At 37.4% G+C, this 27,082-nt stretch overlaps 1 protein-coding gene and 1 long non-coding RNA gene across 4 annotated transcripts in view; both read left to right on the plus strand.

The window, feature by feature from the left end:
• LOC137488485 (uncharacterized) overlaps positions 1-26,788 on the plus strand; it is a 66,394-nt gene extending 39,606 nt beyond the window's left edge. The window contains exon 2 of one of the 2 annotated variants that reach the window (XR_012394964.1): positions 25,826-26,788. This is a non-coding gene — a long non-coding RNA (uncharacterized lncRNA). The remainder of the gene's footprint in view (positions 1-25,825) is intronic. The other variant, XR_011007530.2, reaches the window with a different exon arrangement.
• LOC103909212 (zinc finger CCHC domain-containing protein 12) lies at positions 11,354-20,085 on the plus strand. 2 transcript variants are annotated; one of them, XR_012394963.1, is made up of 3 exons: positions 11,354-11,578; positions 11,882-19,326; positions 19,630-20,085. XR_012394963.1 is itself a non-coding variant. In XM_068215255.2 (2 exons), the coding sequence occupies exon 2, from the start codon at positions 12,540-12,542 to the stop codon at positions 14,256-14,258; it is 1,719 nt and encodes a 572-aa protein (XP_068071356.1). In that variant the 5' UTR covers positions 11,354-11,578; positions 11,882-12,539; the 3' UTR covers positions 14,259-20,085. The 2 variants fall into 2 exon arrangements, 1 of the variants encoding a protein (XP_068071356.1); XM_068215255.2 differs by having other exon boundaries at positions 11,882-20,085.
• Positions 26,789-27,082: the final 294 nt, after the last annotated feature.

Genomic DNA, 27,082 nt, shown 5'->3' on the forward strand with positions numbered 1-27,082 from the left:
TCCAATGTCACGGGGGCATGCATGAAATGTTTCTGAATAAAAGTGAAAGTGCCAAACTGCATTAAAGTCAACAAATTTAAAATGAAACACCTGAAATGAAACTCTGGAGGAAATAAGGATTTCATGGTGACACAATGACTACGTTTACATAAACATCAGTAATCAAATTATTTGCCTTAATCAAATTAAGACAATAATAAGATTAAGGCATTTATAAGTTGTTTTTTGAATGTTTCTTACATGATCCCGTTTTACTTGTTATAGCACATACTTAGATTAACGTCATTGCGTCACCAGGCTATCTGCATTTCCTCCAGAGTTTTATGTAATTTCGGGTGTTTCATTATTAATTTGTCGGCTTTAACTGCAGTTTGGCACTTTCACTTTCATTCGGGCATGCCCCCCGGGGATATCCTGTCGCAAAACGCGGTGAAAAGCCCTACATGACAGCAATAGTTCGATTAATATATGTATTCGTTTATATATCAGTACTGCATTTAAATAATGTGACTAAAATCAGCACACTCCACACGCCTTGATTCAATTTCTCTTTAGTTCGATTATGACCTTAATCTGGTTCAATTAATCAAAAATTGCTGTTTACATGGTAGATTTACCATGGACTTACCTCATTCCTAGTCGAATTATTGGTGTCCATGTAAACGTAGTCACTGACATTAAACCAATTATGTGCTATATTTGTTTTGCCATGTGAAATGGGATCATGACAGGTACATTCAAAAAGCAACTCATGTAAACACCTTAATCATATTATTGTCTTATTCAGATTAAGCCTCATAATTTAATAACTGATGTCCATGTAAGTGTAGTCACTGTCAGACAAAAATGGAAAACATCTTGTTTTGTATAGGTTTGTCTATGCAACTATTAAATTTTTTGACTGAAAATGCATACATTTTAAAATAGGTTTCTAAGCAGAAGTTTTTGAAAGTGCTGCTGTTGTCATGTGTGTGTAAGCACCCAATTACAAAAGGATGTCAGGTACAGATGTATATAGTACATTAAGGGGAGTGTAGATTAAAGGTAGGAACAAAGAAACATACACAACAACAATGGCATATGGATTATGTTGTTTGTGTATGTTGTTGAGTTGATGCTCAAGTGTTTCCTTACGCTTTTTCAGCAAAGTGTGGATTAAGCAAAGCCGAAACACATCTTACACAGTGAATCACACAAAGATACAAGTGCTGAGCCACCAACAGCACATCGTCATTTCCCTATGCAGGTACAGATTAATAACATGGTGTAAGCACCAAATACTGGCCTGGCATCCATAATACAGCATTTTTGCCCATTTTCACGGATATGTGTGAACATGGATTATTTTGAAAAAGTTGTGGTGTAGACATGAAACTTTTTCAAAATGCAGGAGAAAAACTTTTCCATTTTTGGCTAAATCTTTGTTGTGTAAACGTAGTCTGAGAGAAGGAGGAAGACTGAGATAAATTTAGCCGGGCCCAGAGAATGAGCACAATGAAGCCAGAAGAAGAGCCAGAGAGTAAAAGAGACTTTCATTTATCACTGCCTTGATCCATGTGACCAAAAGCCAAATCTGAGACATTTAAACTGATCAATCAGTAGGATAGGCAACGTAGTGGCACAGTAGGTAGTGCTGTCGCCTCACAGCAAAAAGGTCGCTGGTTCGAGCCTCGGCTCAATTATCGTTTCTGTGTGGAGTTTGTATGTTCTCCCTGCGTTCCCGTGGGTTTCCTCCGAGTGCTCCGGTTTCCCCCTCAGTCCAAAGACATGGGGTACAGTAGGCTAAATTGTTTGTAGTGTATGAGTGTGTGTGTGTGTGTGTGTGAGTGTGTTTGGATGTTCCCAGAGATGGGTTGTGGCTGGAAGGGCATCTGCTGCGTAAAAAGTGCTGAATAAGTTGCCGGGTCATACCGCAGTGGTGACCTCGGATTAATAAAGGGACTAAGTAGACAAGAAAATGAATTAAATGAATGAAATGAGCTTCATCGCAGACCCATGATGTATACACATCTCAGCCTATGGGTCCAGATCGTACAAGCACTTCTGTGTTTTTGTGAATTACAATAGTTCATTTTGATAAGAAAGACATGATTTGCAATTTTTTTAAAAATGCATTTGATGATTTTTAGCCGTCTAGACTAAAAGAAGATGCTAAATTCTTGGTTTGGGGTATTTTTATGATTGCTATGTTTCAGATTTAAAAGCAACCAACACAATTTGAGGTTTTTAGATGTTTTTGTTTTTGTTGAATAATTAGCAGCCACCATTTTAACTTATTAAAATGACAGTTTACAACTTTTTAGGTGCTAAACCCAAAACCTAATCTTGACCCATGCAGTAACCTTAAAAAACAATAGTGTATTACAATGCTCACACTCAATATGCGTATAAGGGATATGGGATGCTAGGTTATCATAACAATGTCAAATAGGGATAAACCAAACATCGGGATAATATATATTTTTTTTAATTAAATGACACTTTTTAACACAAAAGTTGGGTTTGCCGATATTAGACACAATGTTTGGTGAAATCAACCCAGCATTGTTTAGAGTGCAGGTACTGTAGGATATACATTTATAATACCCTTCTCAGTGAGCCTTATTGTCTTCATTGTTTGTTTGATTTTCTTCTCATGTATTGGTTTGCCAAAAAGCTAAACATCTAGTCAAAATTCTTTCTCTTAAAGATGCAAATGCAGGCAAACACAGATTCATCAGCATGCTGACGTTGAGGTTCGACTACTGGCGACAGTGCGGAACGAACCACAAATAATGAGCTGCCAGACATTCAACGTCGGTAAGATTTTTGTAGAGATCCAACCATCAAATTGATATGTCAGGGCCTTTAACTTCACATTGCTGTAAAAGGTCTTATCTGCAATGAACATGTTTGTTCGTGACTAACAGGCCTTAAACAGGTCAAATGATACATTTCTTTTATCATTTTAATATCCCTAAGGTTCACTAATTTTAGTTATACTTTTTACTTTGGAGTTTAGTTTTACACAACCATTTTCTATGCTCCCTCTGGCCCTTAGAATTAAACAAGTTGTTTTCGCTGCTTTGCCTTGAAGACTGTGTAAACACCCATGTGCAGCTTCAGCCTCTTAGCAAGGCCTCATTATATTGTAACAGAATCAAACAGCATGTGTAATAGCTCACTACAGATAAGATCAGACATAACTCAGCAACAAAGCTGTACATGTTTTAATTTAAAGTTATGAAAGGTTATTAATATGCCATGTATTTAATAAGACAGATATACAGCTTAGAAAAAAAATCATTCATTCATTTCTCTTTGGAATAGTCTCTGATCTATCAGGGATCGCCACAGTGGATTGAACAGGCAACTTCTCTGGGATATGTTTTACACAGTGGATGCCCTACTAGCCACGACCCATAACTGGGAAACACCCTTACACTCAATTATTAACACACACTCATACTCAACGGCCAATTTTGGTTACCTAGTTCACCTAGTGCATGTCTTTGGACTGTGGGGGAAACCGGAGCACCGTGAGGAAACCCTCACGAACAGAGGGAGAACATGCAAACCTTACACAGAAATGCCAACTGGCCAAGCCAGGACTTAAACTAGCGACCTTCTTCCTGTAAGACAACAGTGCTAACCACAACTAGGAGTGCCACCTAAAAGTAGCTTAGTATCAGTAAATATCCTTTAAACTGTAGAATATGATGTCAAACATTTATAGCAAAAGATCAAGGAAAAATGAGAAGTGAAATGCTGTGATCAACAAGCCAGCTAAAAAGCTATCCAGCTAAAGCATATGTTTGTGATTAGATCATTTAGATGATATACTTCTCTGTTTAGTTTGTCTTCACATTGAATTCAAGTAAACAGTAATTGACCCATATCAGCTGTAACCTATAAAAAGCACAGCCAGCTGCATCACTACATTTTAGGTGGGTCAGATTTTATTTTTTATTTTTTTTGGCTGAACTTAGACATTCCCTTTGTTTTTGCCAGAAAGACATGATTTATAAAACAAGGTGCGCCTGCTGTCAGGAATGATTGGGTGTTATATGGGAAAAAAGTGAACAGTAGGAAGTCTTTGATTTTTAAAGCCTTTTTTCTAAACAAGCACAAAAGCTCTAACTCTCTCACGGTCCATTGCTAGCTGGCTAGCATCCCTAACTCAAAAAAAAAAAAAAAAAAAATGTCATTACAGCTCAGTTCCATGCGGACACTTGCCAACAAAAACATATTTAAAATCCTAGTTACAGCCCTCTGGTGTTTGTCTGTGAAAACACTCGATAGCAGTTAGGAAAGAAAAACAAAAACAGCATCGTTGGTCTCCAGGTCATCTAAACTGACTGAGTGTGTATGTTTAATGGCCATGAATGCAAGTTCTATTCACAATGTACACATATAATGGCTAACTGGTGAATTTTACCATTCAAAAAAATTGTATGCTTACCTTGACTGCATTTGTTTAAAAAAAAACAACATCCTCCAACATCCCCCATACATACCACCAACAGAATGGAAAAAGGAAGTAAAAAGGAAGTGGTAATTTCCAAATTTACTTTGACTTGTATTTCATTGTAGACAATATCTTTATAACTTTCCTATATATCTATATAACTTTTCTGTCATTTAGACCTGCAACACATTCCAAAAAGGCAGCAACTTAGGGCTAGTAATCATGTGATTGGTTAAATATGGCAAAGGTAACTTGCACTTCTGTGATGGCACCATTAATGCTGAAAAGCATATGTCAACATGCATACTTCAACAAGACAATGCAAACCATATTTTTGCACACATTAAAAAGTCTGGCTTGCCTGCAGTGCAGACCTGTCTCCAATAGAGAACTGCATTGGTCACTGGTCACTGTTCAATCTGTGCTTTTAAAAACTCTATTGATTCGATTTAGGGAAGAAGGAAGGTGGGTCAGTCGATCGGTCAATCAGTCAGTTAGTAAATCAGTCAGTCGACAGCGGCCTCTCGTGGATTTACACAAGAACAGCAGGCATGAATGGCACAGAGGAGAAATTTGAGATCACAGAAAGCGAATATAGCAGCCTATGATTTCGTGAAAAAAAATGCAAGAAAACATAGCTCCTGGGATATTTTTGGTGCTTTCCAGAAATGTAAATAGTGGTACATTTTCAGAATGAGCCTGAGTTGCAAATATTAATATTATATTCATTCATTTAGTCACTTTCTTTTCGGCTTAGTCCCTTTATTAATCCGGTGTCACCACAGCGGAATGAACCCTAACCCTAACGTTTTTTCGCAGCAGATGCTCCTCCAGCCGCAACCCATCTCTGGGAAACATCCACACACACACACACACACACACACACACACACACACACTACGGACAATTTAGCCTACCCAATTCCCCTGTACTGCATGTCTTTGGATTGTGGGGGAAATTGGAGCACCCAGAGGAAACCCACGCACTTTCTGTGAGGCGACAGCACTACCTACTGCACCACTGCGTCGCCGTAATAATTTAGAAGTGTCATTATTATTAATAATTATAATAATAAATTGAATGGTAATGTAGCTCATTCCTAGTGATCAGTGATTACAGAAGATAATGTAATATAAAACATGTATTAATCTAAAGAAATAAAAATAGCTTCAACCACAATTGCTCAAAGGTTACTAGAAATATTGCATAAGTTACAACATGCAACATTTATTCATTTATTACTTTTTGACTTAATTCCTTTATTAATCTGGGGTCGCCACAGCGGAATGAACCATCAACTTATCAGCATATGTTTTACGCAGCAAATGCCCTTCCAGCTGCAACCCATCACTGAAAAAAAAAAAAAACATGCATTCTCATTTACACTCATATGCTACGGACAATTTAGCTCATATTCACTTATAGCGCATGTCTTTGGACAGTGGGGGGAGCACACGAAGGAAACCCTCGCAAACACAGGGATATGCAAACTCCACACAGAAATGCCAACTGACCAGCCGTGGCCCGAACCAGTGACTTTCTTGCTGTGACGCGACAGTGCTACTCACTGCGCCACCACATTGCCACAACATGCAACATTCAAAGCCTATTCTATGTATTATTATTTTATTACCAAAATAGACAACACTGACACACTGCTTGTCAGCGGTGAAAATCTACCTAAGACTGTAGGGCTGTTTTGTCTTGTATTACCCAGAGAGGACAAAGAAAGCATAACCGAATGAAGAGGAAACACTAGATTGGTTAAGGGCTGCCCAGAGAAATCAGCTGACTGAAGAATTTGCTGTCTGTGTATGTAAGATTGAACAGCTTCAAAAGAGTCTCTTGAGGAGGACAGTGGGGCGTTATGTTTTGGAGGAGTGAATCTAAAGACATGTGGGAAAGAAAAGACATATAATGATTCGTGGGAGACCAACATGAAGGACAGAAAGCAGATAGTGAGTAAAAAGAAGCAATGGAGGCAGACAACAAATAACCAGTGAGGAGATTTGGTTGAGGAAGGATGACAAAAGAAGCAAATTCTCAGACTATTGCAAGGAAGGATATGTGGGTTGCGATTGAATAAAAACTCATATTCTAACACATGCTGAGCTTGTCATCTGCTATATATTTTCTACCCACTTGTCTAAAAGCTTGAGCTTTTTTGTTTTCTGAAGTTTGCTTCATCAATTGATTTCATCAATGAAACTGTGATCAATGATGAAAGACGACACAGCAGAAATTTCTTTCATTTAGCAGGAGATTTTTTTTAAATCAACTAATTGGGTATTTTATCAGTTATTGCTTTAGAAATTGAATGTTTGAAGTGGCATTGCTAGCACCATTCTTTAATTTTTTTTCATTCTTTTTTTTTTCGACTTAGTCTCTTTATTAATCTGGGGTCGCCACAGCGGAATGAACCGCCAACTTATCCAGCATATGTTTTACGCAGTGGATGCCCTTCCAGCTGAAACCCATCACTGACAATTAGCCTACCCAATTCACCTGTACCGCATGTCTTTGGATCTGTGGGGGAAACCAAAGCACCCAGAGGAAACCCATGCGAACACGGGGAGAACATGCAAACTCCATTCAGAAACCCCGAGCCGAGCCCAGCCGAGGCTAGAAACCAGTGACCTTTTGGCTGTTAGGCGAATGTGCTACCCACTGTGCCACCGTGCAGCGACATTCTTTAATTTTATTTTGCAAAATGATTTGATGTAAAAAAAAAAAAAAAAAAGCAGTTGTGTTCCCAGCATAACATTTACATTCAGCCATTATAATATGCCATATGTTCATAGTTTTTCAGATATAAAAGGACATAGACACACTTTAATTTGTTGTATTGCATGTTATTTAACATCATTGACATGTAGTGTTTACTCATGTGGCAAAACATTTGAAACTGTGTACTCTGTTGTTACAACAGTGCGTACTTTTATTGTAAATGTAATAATTATGATTTACACTTGTTTCAAACACTCTAGGGCAAGTAAATCTTTGATTTATTAACTTTCAAAACTGTTTACAAATTGCTTTACAGAAGACTCAACATCCACATGCATGTGGCAGCCGAAAGTAAAATCAACAAATAAAGTAAAAATGAAAGTAAAATAAATACTGATTACACAGAAGAAGAAGAAATGCAAATGCAGGAAATAATTATTACAAATAAATAATGCGAATCTAAGTTTGTAGAGAAAAGACAGACATTGCCTGAGGAGAAGTACAAGTTAACAAGAGTGCTTTGAAATACTTTTTAAATGCTATTTTAGAAAATCTGTGTTCATACAGACATTTGATGGTTCATTCAGTAATGTAGTGCTTATTTAAAAGGTTTGCATAAGTTTAAAAAGACAAAAAACAAACAAATACGAAAAAGGAATAAACTGTTGCTTGTTTTGTCTGATTGCTGTCAAATTAAGACTGTGCTCATAATAGTTTTATGTACAAAATAATTTAAATTATGTAGAGATTAACAAAGTAGAAAATGAAAGAATCCACCTACTGGTAAAAAAAAAACAAAAAAAAAAACATTTAGGTTGTGTAAATTTTAAATGATGTGTAAACAAATACCTCAAACTTTTATCTTTTCCATAAGCAAATACAGAAATTTAATAAGTAATCTAAAAATAAAAAAGTTAATCATAAATTTCGCTCACCTATCTTTAAAATCCATCTGACTTTTATTAGGGAAGCATATAATAAAGTGCAAAATGACTTCTTAATAGGCAAGGTGATGAACATTTCCGTCAGTTGGTCGGCCTTAATGAAAATCTGATTTAGTGTCATACACACCACACACCAGTCATCTTCATAAAAAAACAAGATCCAACATAAGACATTCAGTATTGCACAGCTCCACACAAAAGTGAACAAGCACTGTAGATCACTGCTTCTGATTAGCAGTTTAATCAGTCTGAATGGTCAATCTGGCACTCACCGCTGCCCAGTTGGCAGAGGGTTTAAATTGAAAGCTAAGGTATAAAGAGAAATGTGTTCTCTCAGTTAACGGCACATTGCTCTTATTATCCGAAACCTAAAAACATTTGTCTGGTGAGGAAGGCAAGTAGGTGATGAATGTTGATTGTATTTATTGCCATCTGGGGTCATAGAGAGCTATTATTGCCGGATTGCCAGAACGGCCTTTTCAATGCAATATTTTAGAGCTGGAAAATGGTGGCATGCACCCCTAACAAAAAATTACTGCAGTGTTTTTTTTAAGAATACTGCAGTTTTTTTAAAAGAATACTGCAGTTTTAGTTAACTTCTGAAAAGTGCAGTTTGTTGGACACGAAAAAAAACGCGTAAAGTATTTTGCAGTATTATTGCAATACAACTGAAGTACTACAATACAACCAACTGCAGTACAACTACTGCAATACAAATTAAATACTGCTACAGTACAAATGCAGTACAACTATTGCAATAGAACTGAAGTGATACTACTACTATAATGCAGAACAACTACTGCCATGGTACTGAAGTACTACAACTACTATAATGCAGTAATGCTACTGCAAAACATGTTAAATAGTTTATTGCACTTAGGTACATAAGAATTAAAAAGTTTACACTTAGTTTTGTTATGTCTGACAGTATTGTAGATGTATTTCTGTAGTTAGTTAAACTTCTGAACAGTGCAATACAATATACTGTGGTAGTACTTCAGCAGTACAACTGAAATACTAAAACTTCATTTGGAAACCATTGTTCACCGAGCAGAAAAAAGTAGTAGCTGTACTGCAGTTCTATTGCGATAGCGGTATGTCAGTTGTACTGTAGTAGACCTTCAGTTGTTTTGCAGCAGTTGTACTTCATTATAGTAGGAGTATCATTTCACCACTATTGCAGTAGTTGTACTGCAGCTGTGCTGTAGTAGTAATTTTGTTGAATTACAGTAGTTGTAGTGCAGTGGGTTGTATTATACCTGATTACTGCAATGAGTGTCCAAACAAACTGCACTTTCAAAGGTTAAATAAAACTGCAGTGTTTTTTTTTTTTTTTTTTTTTGTAAGGGCACTCTCAGTTTATTTAATGTTACTTTGGTTGTACTGCAAATTTTACTGCTGTTGAACTTTATTGCGTTATAGTTGCTGTTTTACTGTTCAGTTCACTACAGTTATTTTTTATAATTCGTTTTTGCAAATAAACTAGAAACTACTAGAACTATAAACTAGACAAGAAAATTACTTGAATCCAAAAAACATCCCAGAAAAAATTATAAAATATTCTTGGAAGATGTTGAAGAAAAAACCCCTTGGAACAAAAGTGCAGTACAGTTCTTACCACACCATTGGCATATTCGACTACAGCAGCACAAATGCAGTAAAGACGAAGCTTAATTATTTTTACTGCAGTTATATTGCTGTTGAACTTTATTGTACTGTATTTGAACTGTGCTTATACCTCATTGTATTGCAATGTTGCAATTGTACTTAATTTTACTGCAGTTAAACTTCTATAAACTGCTGTTGTACTGCAGCTTTACTTCAGTTTACTGCAATTATTTTTTTTTGTAAGGGAAGTGTTGGAAATAAGCAGCACGTAGAATTATCCTGTGCTTTTAGGAGAGGGTGACACAGGTATGTTGCTCACTGGTTTACAGCGGCACATTTACGCTCATTATTCTTGTGTGAGACATAAACAGCAGCATGTTGCAGTCATTTAGCACAGGAGGCTAAACACATCAGGATAATGTGATACAGCTCTGAGCTAGGAACTATTCTAGGTATGAACATTTGTTGCTGGGGTTTTCATTTTTTTAAAGTCACTAGGAAAGATGGCAACATTTTAATGGATTATTTTAATATTTGTTATAGTCTTTAATCAGAATAACGTATACTTCCTTTCCAACAACTTATCTTCTATAATGGTTTGTTTACTGGCATGAGGGCAAGATCAACATGTCACTCGCATGAGGTTCCCCAATGATAAGCCACAACCATGTAAAAAATTCTGCATGGACGAAATCAGGGATGATTTACAAAAATATTTCTGTGCATATACATTAGATTAGTACCAAAGCCAAAACTGGCAATAATCTAACAAAAAAGATCACAGTCCAAAAATAAATTAATAATTATTTGTAATTTTTATTTGTATAGTGCGTTTTACAATAATTATTGTTTCAAAGCAGGTTTACAAAAGGTGCACATTACTGCATAACAATCAAAATCAGAAGAGTTAAGTTTATTAGTTACTATAAATGTATTAGTTACTAATAACTTTAATTACTAATAATGTTATCAGTTAAAGTTATTATATAAACAGGCTTAACTTGCGGTAACAGAGTATATAAGTGATGTCTATGTGTAGATGTTTGTGTATTAAGTGTATGTGTTGTCCTCGGATTGTTGGCATGATCTCTTCACAGATCTTGGATCTGATCAAGTGGCTCTGCACAATCTCTAGAAGCCTCAGCATGGGATGTAAAATATAAAAAAAGCAAAGAAAATAATCAGTAAAGCTGCTATTATTAGATATTACGGTCAATGTGAAATGGAAGTGCTGCAAATGAAAAGACATGTTATATAAACAAACATATAAATCATTAAATTAATATTAGTATATAGTATTAAGTATTTCTAACAAAGTGGCTGGTGTATTAAGACAAGAAGAATGTGTCCTGCAGGTGGTTTGTAAAGCCTACTCACCTGCAAAGAGCACACTTACATATCCTACTGTTATTTGATGCACTTGTAACCCAGATTACTGAAGAGTTATATTTGTACATTTATAAAATAATATAAATGATCAGGGGATAAAACAACATATAATTGTGGATTCATTGTTCTAAAATGTTCTTAATAAGAAATAAATTGTTTAAAAATAATAATGTGAAATATTCACATGTTATTGGTTTAGCCAATCAGTGATGTGTGGGAGGGATTTGCGCTTGCTGACGCAGTGGGAAGAGATCGCCAGACTGTGGAGGAGGAGAGAGTGAGATCGCTAGATTTGATGATTTAAACTGTGAAATTAGATTATAACTTTGAAACTAGTTTGAGAAACTTACAAAAAGCTTTCATAGAGAAGTATTTGAAGAGGATTCAGTCGTTAAATTGTTCCTGTGATGATCGATGGGAAAATTGCATCATTGTGTTGTTGAGGAGTGAATATATGGACATGGTGAGTTTAATTACTTTGTAAACACTCTGAATTTAATGTTAAATGACAAACAAACACAGTTTGTAGAGAAACAAGAGTTTATTTTGCTGTTTTGTGATATATACTGTATTTAGTTGTCTCCACGTGTTATTATTTCCCTTCACGTGTATGTTCACATGCATATCGCCTTGTATACATGCCTAAAAAAAAGAGATACAGGTTAATTGTAATGATTATAATGTTATTTGCTTGTATGTGGAAATATTTACCTGATATAATGATATCATTGACTAAATGTAGTCATGCTTTTGGCCTTTTGTACAGGTCAGGTTTTTTTCTTTGGTGTTTTTGATTGAAGACTGATTTACATTGATGGCGGGCCAACCTATACGGACACTAGAAAAGGAAATTGGAAATTCACCCTACTGAACCAGGAGAGTACTTTAATACTTTTTATTTTTCCAGCTCAAGGTAAAAGACTGTTTTTTTTCCCGTTTCTGGATAGAGACTGTTCGTATTTTTCCCTGAGAACTGATTAAGAAAAAAGACTAATACCAGCGCAAGGACACTTGGAAATCAAACTATTTTCCTTTTGAAGTGAAATGAGAAATACTGAGTTTGTTGATTCTGAACAAGTGGTTTTCTTTACATTTTCAATGTAATTTCAATTGAACTTTATTTTGTTTTATTGTGTTTTAATTGTTTTATTGTATTTTGTTAATTTTATTTTGGGGAAAGATCTGCAGAAAAATATATCTATAAACATTTCAAATACTTACCTATATAGTGGTTTCTGTCATTTTTCAGCAAATGCTCATTACCTCCAGTAGTCGAATCCTAGGCTTCTGATGTCCAGATTGATTTGATAGTGTAACCTGTTACATAAAATTGGCGAGCCAGCCAGGAGGTGGTGCTGTATTGCTGAGAACTGACAGGTGATTAAAATACTATTGGTGTTTGGAATAATCATTTCTCTGTTAAAATGGATGTAGTTATGCAAGAAGGTATCAAAATCCCAAATGCTATTATAATTAGTGGGGAAACTGAGACAGCAGATGATGAAGAATTTCTGAAAATCTTGCAAAAACACGGTTCTATTGTTAGATCGGTTAAAATTCAAGACCCTGAATCTGAGTTTAATCAGGATGTGATTATTGAATTTGACAGTGGCAGTGCTTTACAGTCTTTAGAGCCCCTGTTGCCGTATACTTACCAGCTGACTAGTGATCCAAATATCACTTACTTAGTGAGATCCTTATCCAGTGTGTACACTCAACAGTTAGGGGGTAGTGCTACCAAATCATACCTAAAGGGATTGAAAGAAATCGCAAAACTTAGTGGGGCAAATTTTGAAGCAATGTTGAGTGAAATGCTAACAGAAATGAGTGCTGTAGTTCTTCCTGCAAGCTCTGTATCTGAAGCTCCTGACAAACCCCCTATTACACCATCTGGTCAAGAGCCAATTAGTGGCAAAACATCTCCAGTTATGGCTCAGCCTAGCAACGAAGGAAACCAGGAAATGCATCAAACTGCTGCTCATGTCGCTGATTCTTCAGTTCTTACTTCACCCACAATACTTAACCCACCAGAAGTACAGAGGTTGGTTGTTGAACATGTGGTGAGGAGTGGAGAAGGTGTTGCCCAGGCACACATACCCATGCGACTCAGACTGTTTTCTGGTAGGAAACCTCGCCCTGCTAATGAGACAGATTATGACACATGGCGTTCTAGTGTCGATCTCGTTTTGAAGGATCCTGCAATATCTGATCTTCATGGTTCAAGAAAGATTCTAGATAGCCTTTTGCCCCCAGCTGCTGATGTCATTAAACAACTGAGCGCTGACGCTGCTCCATCAGCTTACCTGCAGTTGCTAGATTCTGCCTTTGGTACAGTCGAAGATGGTGATGAACTTTTCGCTAAATTCATGAATACCTTGCAGGATGCAGGAGAAAAACCTTCGGCCTACCTGTATAGGCTTCAGGCAGCCTTGAACATAGCCATCAAGCGTGGTGGTGTGTTGGCCAGTGAAGCAGACCGACACCTTTTGAAACAATTTTGTCGGGGCTGCTGGGATGATGGTTTAATAGCTGACCTGCGATTGGCACAAAAACGAGATGATCCTCCTACTTTTGCGCAGCTATTATTGATGTTACGAACCGAGGAAGATAAACATACTGCAAAAACCATTCGTATGAAGCAACATCTAGGTAGTTCCAAGCAGCGTGCACTGATGAACACCCAAAGGATCTGGGTATGCGATGAACCTAAGCAAAGTACAGATTGCAATGTGTTGTCATTAGCAACAGAAGCTAAAGAGCTTAAAAAACAGATAGCCACTCTACAGAGCCAATTAGCTAAACTCGCTACTAAATCTGAGGCCCCAAAGAAACTGGCATCACAAACCGTAGATCGGAAAGCTTCTTTCAAAGACAAAAAATCAACCAAGCCAAGTGTTGAATCTACAATGCCTATGCATTATAAACAAACTGACAAACCCAGGCCATGGTACTGTTTTCAATGTGGGGAAGATGGCCACATTGCCTCCTCCTGTGATTCAGAGCCCAACCCAGCACTTGTGGCTGAAAAGCGTAAACTTCTGAGGGAGAAACAGTCCCAGTGGGAATCTCAAAACAATATGGCAAAGGCTGCTTTAAACCAGAGCCAGTTCCTGTTGCGGGACAGCCAGGGACTGAAACATTAAAGTGTCCCCCTAAAACTAAAGCTTCTATGCAAAGCCATAGTTCGAAAATAAAAGATGGCAAATTACCCAGAGGGTTGGTTGGTGAAAGATGCATCGCACAAGTCACTATTTTAGGGCAGAAATGTAACTGTTTGATCGACACAGGCTCCCAAGTTACAACTATTCCCTTATCCTTTTATGACCAACACCTTTCAGAAACCCCCATCAATTCCGTTTCTGATTTGTTGGAAGTTGAAGGTGCGAATGGCCTTTCTGTGCCCTACATTGGGTACATAGAACTGAATATAACTTTTCCTGCAGAGTTTATTGGGACAAGTGTTGAATTACCTACTGTCGCTTTGGTGGTTCCAGAGCCAGAGTCTTGCACCATGCCTTTAATTATTATAGGGACAAATACTTTGGACACCCTTTATGATGAACACTTGAAAACGAGTTCTATGACCTTCCAGCCTTCCTTGTTTGGCTACAGAACTGTCCTGAATACCATCAGATTGCGGCACAAACATAATGCTGGTGCTCTTGGTCAAATAAGGTTGAGAAGTAAGGTACCAGAAGTCATGGCGGCTGGCCAAACTGTCGTTTTAGAGGGCATTGCCCATATGCATGGCTTTCCAACTGATAAATGGATTGTTGTGGAACACCCCTCCATATCTTTCTTACCCGGTGGAATTGTGGTGAAAAATTGCTTACTTACTCTCCCTTCTAGACGATATAGCCATCTTCCTGTGGTTCTCACAAATGAGACTGATCACAATATCACTATCCCACAGAGGTGTGTCATTGCAGAGATCCATGCTTTGGAGTCAGTGCTTTCTTCTGACAACGCTATACCTAAACAGGAATTCCAAAGTGATGAGCCCAAAGTAATCAAAGAAGAAGAGTTCATTTTAAATTTTGGTGATTCTCCATTATCACAGGAATGGAAGGATCGAATCACAAAGAAACTTCGTGAGATGCCAGAAGTCTTTGCTCAACATGATCTGGATTTTGGACATACACAAAAAATGAAACATTGCATCAAATTACATGATGAATCCCCGTTCAAACACCGCGCTAGACCAATTCATCCACGTGATATTGGGGCTGTAAGAAAACACCTTCAGGAACTTCTTTTAAGTGGAGTCATACGCGAGTCAGAATCCCCTTTTTCTTCGCCAATTGTTGTAGTCAGAAAGAAAAATGGAGATGTACGACTCTGCATCGATTATCGGAAGTTAAATCTTCAAACAATCAAGGACGCATATGCTTTGCCGAACCTTGATGAGACATTTTCAGCTTTAAATGGATCCAAGTGGTTCACTGTACTAGACTTAAAATCTGGCTACTATCAGATTGAAGTTGCAGAGGAAGACAAACCGAAAACGGCCTTTGTGTGTCCCCTGGGGTTTTGGGAATTTAATCGTATGCCCCAGGGGGTAACCAATGCCCCAAGCACTTTCCAAAGGCTAATGGAAAAGTGTATGGGTGACATTAACCTGAAAGAAGTGCTAGTGTTTTTGGATGATTTGATTGTCTTTTCTGCATCCCTTGAGGAACACGAGAGACGTTTGCTACAAGTTCTTGCTCGTCTGAAGGAGTATGGGCTAAAACTTTCACCAGAAAAGTGCCGTTTTTTCCAGACCTCTGTTAGATACTTGGGTCATGTAGTATCCGAGTAAGGCGTGGCAACAGACCCTGAAAAGATTGAGGCTATAAAGACCTGGCCTTGTCCAAGGAACCTTAAGGAGTTAAGGTCATTTTTAGGCTTTTCAGGCTACTACCGTAGGTTTATTAAAGACTACTCACAAATAGCAAAGCCCTTAAATGAACTGACTTCTGGTTATCCACCCTCGAGGAAGAGTTGTAAGAAAGCTGAAAAGGAATATCAATACCATGATCCAAAAGAGCCTTTTGGCGGACGTTGGACAGCTACTTGCCAGAGAGCATTTGAAATCCTAATTGAAAAGCTTTCTACTGCTCCCGTCTTAGGATTTGCGGACCCCAAACTTCCTTATGTTGTTCACACCGATGCTAGCACCACAGGATTGGGAGCTGCATTATATCAAGAGCAAAATGGGAAGCAACGTGTTATTGCATTTGCTAGTAGAGGCTTGTCGTATAGCGAGGCCCGATACCCGGCCCATAAACTCGAGTTCCTTGCCCTTAAATGGGCTGTAACTGAGAAATTTCATGATTATCTTTATGGCGGCACATTTACTGTCATAACAGATAGCAATCCATTGACATACCTTCTGACGACAGCTAAATTGGATGCTACCAGCTACCGGTGGCTTGCTGCACTTTCAACATTCTCATTTCGGCTGCAGTACCGGGCTGGTAAACAAAATGTTGATGCAGACAGTTTGTCTAGGCGACCACATGAATCATTGCCAGAAGACCAGTTATCGGTAAAGGAGTTTGAAAGGATCAATAAGTTCGTGGAGTATCATACCATCGATACTGAGAATCCACAGAATACGGATAGAGATATAATCCGAGCTATTTGTGAGAAGCATTCTGTCCAACAAAGTGATGATTCTGGTGTCACTCTAGTTGAGTCTTTGGCAATCCATCCTGATGCTGTGCCGGAATGTTTCGAACAAGAGGATAGTCTAAACGGATTAGCTGCTTTACCTCTCCTTATGAAGGAAGACTTGGCTGAACGGCAGAGATGTGATCCTGTCATCCGTGAAGTAGTGATGTGCATGGAATCTGGTGAAAAACCTCTGCCTGCATTACGACTAGAATATCCAGATCTTCCATTTTACTTACGAGAATGAGACCGTCTTGAGTTGATAGATGGAGTTCTGTACAGACGACGACGAGAAGGAGACTCAGTCAATTTCCAACTGGTTTTGCCAGAGGATCTTAGAAGTTTTGCTTTGAACAGTCTACATGATCAAATGGGTCATATGGGAACAGAAAGGACGCTAGATTTGGTCCGTTCTAGGTTCTATTGGCCAAGGATGGGAACTGAAGTGGAGCACAAAATTAAGACTTGTAGTCGTTGCGTACGTAGGAAATCCTTGCCGCAGAAAAGTGCACCCTTAGTAAACATTCAAGCCACAAGACCCTTACAACTTGTTTGCATGGATTTTCTTTCTCTTGAACCAGATAAGAGCAATACTCGTGATATCTTGGTTATTACCGATTTCTTTACGAAGTATGCAGTGGCCATACCAACGCCGAATCAGAAAGCAAGAACTGTTGCAAAGTGCCTATGGGATCAGTTCATTGTGCATTATGGTTTCCCTGAGCGGTTACATAGTGACCAAGGACCAGATTTCGAATCTCATACCATCAAGGAACTTTGTGCAATTGCCGGAATCCAAAAGATTAGAACAACACCATATCATCCTCGAGGAAATCCTGTGGAACGGTTTAACCGGACTTTGTTAAATATGCTCGGAACGTTGGAAGAAAAGGACAAAAGTCATTGGAAGGATTTTGTCAAACCCTTGGTACATGCATATAATTGTACTAAACACGAGTCTACAGGATTTTCTCCATATGAGTTGATGTTTGGCCGTCAACCACGGTTGCCGCTTGATCTTGCTTTTGGATTGCCATGTAAAGACTGTAAACAAGTGTCTCATTCACAATATGTTCAAAGTCTTAAATCTCATCTAAAGGAAAGTTATGAGGTTGCTTCACAAAATGCACGGAGGATTGCTGAAAAGAACAAAATCCGGTATGATAAACATGTAACTAATTCTTCTTTGGAAGTCGGAGATCGTGTTCTAGTAAGGAATGTACGCATCCGTGGAAAGCATAAGCTAGCTGACCGATGGGAATCTGAAATCTATGTTGTTGTGAAACAAGCTGCTAACTTACCAGTTTACACTGTCCGGCCAGAAACAAAAGATGGTCCGCTTCGTACTCTTCATAGAGATCTTTTGCTTCCCTGTGGATTCTTACCTGCTTCCAGGATCCCAGATCCAGTTGTGAGTAAACCTAATGTAAGACATAATACTCAGAAGAATCCTGATTCACAGATCCTTGACAGTTCAGTTTCTGTTCCTGAGATGGATAATGACATTCCTGAAATGATGTGTGGAGCTTATCCAATTGATGAGACAAGATTTACTACGGTTCACCAAGTGCTTAGGCCAAATGTCTCTGATGAGGTCCCTCATAACCCTGGGGTTATTCATTCACGCTCAGCGGACAAAGTAGCTCAGAGTGATCAAAGTAGTGACTTACCTGCGGATGTTCCAGAGCAAGCTCCACCTACTGAAAATATAAGAGAACACTTACCTGTTGGTGTTCCAACAGACTCCTTACCTGATGTCTCGGAGATCACTGAGTCAAGTCCAATTCCTAATGCAAAGTCAGTTAATGATCAAGAAAATTCTCAAGAGGAATGTAGTGGACAGACCCAGACCTCTGACGAGGAGGGGAATGATCTTTTAGAAGACCTTCCCAGACGATCAACTAGACAAAGAAAGGGTCCTAAAATGCTTACCTATCCACAGCTTGGAAACCCTTTAATGCACGTAGTGCATTCCTTTTTCCAAGGCTTAAACACTGTTTTGCTTAATGCATTGGATAATAGTGAAAGTCTGAATGATTTACCTGGGAAATCCTCCATACAGGATGTATAATATGTTAAGTTATTCTAAACTGTCACGAGACGTGTACAGTTAAGTGGGGGAGGATGTAACCCAGATTACTGAAGAGTTATATTTGTACATTTATAAAATAATATAAATGATCAGGGGATAAAACAACATATAATTGTGGATTCATTGTTCTAAAATGTTCTTAATAAGAAATAAATTGTTTAAAAATAATAATGTGAAATATTCACATGTTATTGGTTTAGCCAATCAGTGATGTGTGGGAGGGATTTGCGCTTGCTGACGCAGTGGGAAGAGATCGCCAGACTGTGGAGGAGGAGAGAGTGAGATCGCTAGATTTGATGATTTAAACTGTGAAATTAGATTATAACTTTGAAACTAGTTTGAGAAACTTACAAAAAGCTTTCATAGAGAAGTATTTGAAGAGGATTCAGTCGTTAAATTGTTCCTGTGATGATCGATGGGAAAATTGCATCATTGTGTTGTTGAGGAGTGAATATATGGACATGGTGAGTTTAATTACTTTGTAAACACTCTGAATTTAATGTTAAATGACAAACAAACACAGTTTGTAGAGAAACAAGAGTTTATTTTGCTGTTTTGTGATATATACTGTATTTAGTTGTCTCCACGTGTTATTATTTCCCTTCACGTGTATGTTCACATGCATATCGCCTTGTATACATGCCTAAAAAAAAGAGATACAGGTTAATTGTAATGATTATAATGTTATTTGCTTGTATGTGGAAATATTTACCTGATATAATGATATCATTGACTAAATGTAGTCATGCTTTTGGCCTTTTGTACAGGTCAGGTTTTTTTCTTTGGTGTTTTTGATTGAAGACTGATTTACATTGATGGCGGGCCAACCTATACGGACACTAGAAAAGGAAATTGGAAATTCACCCTACTGAACCAGGAGAGTACTTTAATACTTTTTATTTTTCCAGCTCAAGGTAAAAGACTGTTTTTTTTCCCGTTTCTGGATAGAGACTGTTCGTATTTTTCCCTGAGAACTGATTAAGAAAAAAGACTAATACCAGCGCAAGGACACTTGGAAATCAAACTATTTTCCTTTTGAAGTGAAATGAGAAATACTGAGTTTGTTGATTCTGAACAAGTGGTTTTCTTTACATTTTCAATGTAATTTCAATTGAACTTTATTTTGTTTTATTGTGTTTTAATTGTTTTATTGTATTTTGTTAATTTTATTTTGGGGAAAGATCTGCAGAAAAATATATCTATAAACATTTCAAATACTTACCTATATAGTGGTTTCTGTCATTTTTCAGCAAATGCTCATTACCTCCAGTAGTCGAATCCTAGGCTTCTGATGTCCAGATTGATTTGATAGTGTAACCTGTTACACACTGTGTATACTATACTAGAAAGATAAGTCTTTAATCTAGTTTTAAACTGAGAGAGTGTGACATTAGACAAAAGAAATGTCTGAGTCAGGGTAGAATGTGTTCCCACATCTGGACATTATGTGTGTCTCAGACATTAGCAGTAAGGCTATTCCATACTTTGGGAGTCATATATGAGAAGGGTCAACCTTCTTGAGTAGACTTTGCTATTCTGGTTACTATCAGAAGCCCTGAGTTTTGTTATCTTAAAGAGTAGGTTGGATCGTAGCGAGACAGGAGGTTAGTTAGATAAACAGGAGCTAGACTATTTAAAGCTTTAAAGGCAAGAAGCTTTATTTTATAATCAAAACAGAACTTAACAGACAGCCAGTTTAAGTTAAAACTGAGGTAATATGATCATGTTTTTTGTGACCTGGTAAGAACTCTGGCAGCTGCATTTTGCACTAACTGAAGTCTATTAATAGATGATTCCAGGCAACCAATTAACATAGCATTACAGTAATCTAATCAAGTGGTCATAAAAGCATGAACTAGCTTTTTTGCATCATTTGGACAGAACAATATCTTAAGTAAGATGAATCGGCTTGAATGATTTGGAACACTGAGTAATGGGCAGTGAAGTACCTGAGGGTGAATTAAGTGAAACATAAGATTAACTTTGACCAGTCATTTGAATTAGTGAATCATTTACTGATCACTCTGACTAGACCAATCTGGAGTGTGTTTTCTAATATCAGCTGTTACTGCAAGATCTGTTATCACCAACAGGTCCTAACGGGACTTGCAACCATAGGTTTTAAATAATGGTATGCTTCTTAGAAACAAAGGTCAGATCAGTTAAATTCACTGACAAATTGTTCACTTTGAGCAATAAAATGTGTGAAAAAATTGCACTTAATGAAAACTTGCATGTACTTGTATCAAGAGTGACAGGCATGTTGGTGCATTGATTATGGTTGATGTACTGGTTCATTGTAGTTAAGAAAGAGATTAGCCAAATGCAAAGCTCATGATCCGTCAATCTACATTCCTACTTTTACTTACAGTATGGTCATGAGCTTTGGGTGGGTGGGTGCACCCTTAGAGATGGGTGGGTGGGTGCACCCTTAGAGATAGTATGAGATGGGTGCACTCTTAGAGATAGGATGAGATAGCTTGAGGAGTTTTTTTATCTGTTAGTAACTAAGAGTAGAGTTGCTGCTCCTCCACATAAAGAAAAGCCAGTTGAGGTGGCTTGGACATCTGCTTCAGATCCCTCCTGGTTGCCAACCAAGGGAGGTCTTCTGGGCTTGTGAAGACAAAGGACACGCTGGAGGGACTATGTCTCTCTGCTTTGCTGGGAATACCACCACCAAGATTTGGAGGAAGTGGCTGGGGAGAGGGAAGTCTGGGGTTCTCTCCTAAGACTGTTGCCACTGCAACCCGGCCCTGGATAAGTAGTAGCTGATGATTGATTGAATGAATGTATGCATGCACTCATGTAGTCTAAAGTGTTTAAAGTTTAAAATATAATTGTCACTATATGGAAGATGACAAAACAAGTACGCTAACTTTTCCCATGCTTATATTACTCTTGAGTGTCTATAGAGAAGTACTGCATACATCTGTTCTCCAAAAAGTGTCACATTTTTTAAATAATTGTAAGACAAAGTTAGTTTCCCAATTCTCTCTAGAAGAAAACAAGGGGCTGGAGCCATGAAGAAACAAGGGAACAACTTTGTAACCGTAGCCCTTTGACTAATATTGCAGTGTGATCACTCTAGGTTAGTTTCAGGAGCATACAATGATGCCAGTGTGGTTAGAGCATTCAAAACATTACTGATAAGCTGCTAATCTCAAATCAGCTCATGCAACGGCTAGAGTATTTTTAATGAAATAAAGGTTAAGTTGCAGACATTTTAGAATAACTAGCTTGTTTACTCTATATTCTTTTCCCAGTTTAACAACCACTTACTTTTGTGTGATTTAGCAGACGTTGATAATTGACTCTGCAGTGAATGGGGCTGCCTCATGTCAAAAAACAAATGCATTGCTATGGAAATATTAAAGTTCTGAATAAATCCCAAAGGGGGGTCAGCTGCTGTATTTAAAACTTACATATGAATAGGGTTAAATTGGCTATGGCAAAACAAGATCAGCTTTAGCCACTAGACACCATGGGCCACTCGATTCACAACACTGACATCAGCAAACCGCTCACCCACATGATGCCAAAGATGCTGTCTGCCATCTGCCCTGTATAGTGAAAACCAAGATTAATCTATTGAGAGTTCCCCTCTCTAAAGTGCCAGAAACCATCACATTTTAGTAGTTGTGTCGGTTACAACGAGCCAGATGAGGACAATGAGCATGCAGATGAGATACCTTGAGTCATTTCTGACCGTTTGTGCAGAAATCCGTGGTTATGTAAACTGACTGTTGCAGCAGCTCTTCAGGTGATGCTTGATGTTGGGTCCTGGGCTAGTGTGGTTACACATGGTCTGTGGTAGAGAGGCCGGTTAGATGTCATGCCAAATTCTCTGAAATGCATTTATAGACGTATGGTCAAGAAATAATATTCAATTCACAGGCAAAATCCCTGGTGGTCATTTCTGCAGTCAGCTTCCAAACTGCATGCTTCAAAAACTTGGGACATCTTGGCATTCTACTGTGTGAAAACTGCACATTTTAAAATGGCCTTTGATTGTAACCAGCCTAAGGCACACCTGAGCAATAATTAGGCTGTCTAATCAGCATCTTGATATGCCACACATTTGAGGTGGATGGTTTATCTCAGCAAAGGAGAAGTGCTCACTAACTCATATTTAAAAAATGTGTGAACAATATTTTGAGACCTTTTGTGAATGTAGAACAAGTAGTATATGTTTGAGTATAGCTCATGAAAAATTAGAGCAAAAACAGAAATTGCATTGAGTGTGTATATATGCAACATATATATATCAAAATGTTGCAAAAACTTTTTTATATATGAATGTGATAGGATATATGGGCCTTGAACATTGTGAGGACCAAGCAACATCTATAGGTTTTCCTTTGAGAACCGGGCCAAAAAAATTAAGTGCAGGCATGTTTATAATATTTAATTATCTACAAATACAAAATTATATACACTTTAAAGTGCAGTTTTGACAAGGTTACTATCTTTCCTTAGTATAATGGAGTTTAGCATGTGATGGGATCCTTCTTTAATAGTACTAAAATACTCTTTAATGTAACATTTTAGTAGTAGACTGGTTTACAAAGACTCCACAACACCTCATAAAGCTGTATATCAGAGGAATGACACTTGAAAGGGTTTGGTCTTTATTGCCTTGGCTTTAGCTTGAAAAAGGATTTATAACAGACAATTGATTCATGATTTAGCTGCATCCTCAAGCATTACTGCAAATCTTGTTCCTTCAGCTATATCTCAGCTTTAAAAAAAAAACATCCTTTCTCTGTCTTCGCACTTTTCACAAGGTGGGTCTACCTGCCACGAATGCCAAATAAGTCTGCGATATCTCAGAACCCCAGAGACAAATGCCATAGGAATCCGACAGGAGCAGTGCTGAGGAGCGAGTAGTACAGGCCCTCAGCACAGTATGGCAAGGACCTCTTTGAAGACTTTTAATAGGTCTGCTTTGTGCGCTAGCTGCCAGTATCTGTCACAGAGTCCAGATGTGGGAACACATTCTACCCTGAATCAGACATTTCTTTTTTGTAGATTTCAGCACACATGCTAGTTTGCAATCTTAATTTTATAATCTATAAACAAAGAAAATTCTTCAATACCCATACATAAAAGCCACATAAACACTTTTCTAACCACAATGTATGTTTAGAATTAATTAGGTTAAATAAGTAAATATTTCAGCCATGATTTTAACCAGGAAAATACTTTTTTGTACACAAAAATTAGGTTTATTAACGAACTACCTAATTGTTTAACTAAATAATTGTTTAGCGATTTGTTGTGTCATAATTTTTTCTAAAATATAAAAAATATATTTTAATGTTTTGCTTATTTTTTTTTTATTTTTGTTCATTTTTAATATGTTATATAATTAACAAAAAATAAAATAAATAAGTAGGCATCCAAGAAGCATCTGAAACAGATGCCCAAGCCACCTCAGCTGACTTCTCTTGATTTGGAGGAGCAGCGGGCTCCTCTCGTGTGACAAAGCTCCTTACCCTATCCATAAGGGTGGGCCCTGCCACTCTGCGAAGAAAACTCATTTTGGCCACTTGTATCTGAGATCTTGTCCTCATGACCGTAGGTGAGAGTAGGAATGTAGACTGACCGGTAAATCAAGAGCTTTGCCTTTCGTCTCAGCTCCTTCTTTACCACAACAGACTGCTACATCCTCCGCATTACTGCTGCCGCAGCACCAATCAGCCTGCACATTTATATATATATATATATATATATATATATATATATATATATATATATATATATATATATATATATATATATATATACACATACAGTTGAAGTCTGAATTATTAGTCCTGTTTATTTTTTTTCCCCAAATTTCTGTTGAGCAGAGAGAATTTTTTTTCAACACATTTTTAAACATAATAGTTTTAATAACTAATTTCTAATAATCTATCTTTGTTATGGTGACAGTAAATAATAATTGACTAGATATTTTTCAAGACGCTTCTATACAGCTCAAAGTGACATTTAAATACTTAACTAGGCTAATTAGGTAAACTAAGGAGGTTAGGGTAATTAGGCAAGTTATTGTATAATGATGGTTTGATCTGTAGACTATTGAAAAAAAATAAAGCTTAAAGGGGCTAATATTTTATTATATTAAAATTATCAAGCTTAATTTTTAGATATATCGTATTCTGAGCTTTTCTTTAGATGTTTGTAATGTTCAACACATGAATTAAATATCTTTCTTACACTTAACCATGCAATATTCAGCATTTTTTTCCTGGCCAAATGTCTAGTTTTATACTTAAATATCTGTTTTATACTTGTGCCAAAGGAGCATATTTTTACTTGTTTTGGCACATTGAAAATGCTCATTTTGGAGCCTACTTGCAAGTCACACAGCAGTTACTGCAAAGACCATTAACTCAAATGTTATGTGGTTAAAGGTTAGAACTCAGATACAATATGAAAAAGATTGCTTTTGCTGAGAAAAATATATATATATAAAATAAATGAACCATACACTATGGTTTGGAAACAGTCATCGAGTGTTGCCAAAGACAATAATAAAATATGCATAAACCACCCTTACATGCTTCAGTACCACATAACAAGCAATCCTTAACTCTAAACTATGAATAATTAAATAAATGGAATGTTTTTTTGTTAAACTAAGAACATCAAATTTGTGCAGATCAAATTCAAAATAACTAACTTTTAATAGATGCAGCTGTGTATCTGACATATTACCAAACCATGAAAATCCTATTGTGCACACAAAAAAAACTAAAATAACAACTTTATTCAATAGCTTCTCCAGTTTTTGAGATTATTTTTGGTAGTTTTTTTTTTTTTTTTTTTTTTTTTTACTTTGAGGAAGATAGGACCATAGCTGTCTATGGAGGATGTGGGAGCTCTCCAATTTCACATAAAATTCCTTAATCATTTTTGGTTGAACTACCACTTTGAGTGTGTTATTCTTCTTTTTTTCAGCTAATGCAATCAATGACAGCATCATGATGCCAAGATATCTATAATCATGGACCAAGCCATATCCTGAGCTGATGCTGTGGTGGTCATGGAGAAGCGGAGAGCTTGAAATTAATAAAAGACCACTGTGACAGACGAGTCTTAACATTGATCCCGTGGGCCAGCCTGATCACCCGCCAATGATCTATTCATACTTGCAGTTCTTTACGATGGAAGACCAGTGTTATCCAGCCTCCGGTGCCTAGAATGCAGCTCCGCACAGGAAGTGTGGCCAGAGGAGAAATGGGCTGCGTCTGAAACCTCCTACTACTCAGAAGTTACTGCATTTAAATTTATACGCACTACTTGGCCGTTAGAAAAAAAAACGTTCATTTCAGTATGAATGTAAGAAGTATAAATGGAATTCGGACATACTAAATCCGCCATTTTGTCATGGTCACATGACCTACCTGCGTCAGTTGCATGGCTTCACTTCCATTCACGAATTCTCTCGTGGGGCATCATGGGATAGCGCAGCATGCATAAAATTTGCACTTCAGAATCTTGCCGGAAGTAGTAAGTCATCCGGGTACTTCTCACATACTGATTTTCGAATCCTATGAATTCAGGCATACTATTCGGCTCGCATATTGACTTTACCATAGTGTATAGTATGGAAGTGTGTGGTTTCGGAAGCAGCCATGGTCACTCTAGGTTTTTTTCTTTATTTTCATAAATTGGTGAGGTTCGTTCCTCGCCACTGTCGCCACTGGCTTTTTTGGCTGGGACTTGCAGATTTGCACATAGATGGATTTGCTCTTCAGTGCTTGGACTTTCAGCGGTAAAATTTATACCACACAGAACTGAATTGAACTTCAACTCTGAAAACTGGACAGACACTTTCAGTTTTTCTAAAACTTGTATGTCAAGCAGCTTCGATATAATCTACAATGTAAAACCGCTATGTAAATAAATATCAATTGCAGCTATGTTTATGTTTTGCAGCTATGTTTATGTCTTGCTTACATCATTTAGTTTGTAATGTATGGGAGAAAACAAATACATTTTGAGAATTTTAAGTGTATTTTATAATCATAAGAATAAAGAAAGTCATAAAGGTTTGAAAGGAAAAAAAGGTGAATAATGACAATCTTTGGGAGAACTGTCTTTTTAAAACATTGTTGAACAACAGCAAGGAAATATTATGCTTATCCAGCTGAATAAGCAGAAATACAGTACTCCCCCGGTCCTATTACAGTACAAGACAAACTGTGAGGATTT

This window comes from Danio rerio, chromosome 19, assembly GCF_049306965.1.
Source record: "Danio rerio strain Tuebingen ecotype United States chromosome 19, GRCz12tu, whole genome shotgun sequence".
Taxonomy (NCBI): domain Eukaryota; kingdom Metazoa; phylum Chordata; class Actinopteri; order Cypriniformes; family Danionidae; genus Danio; species Danio rerio.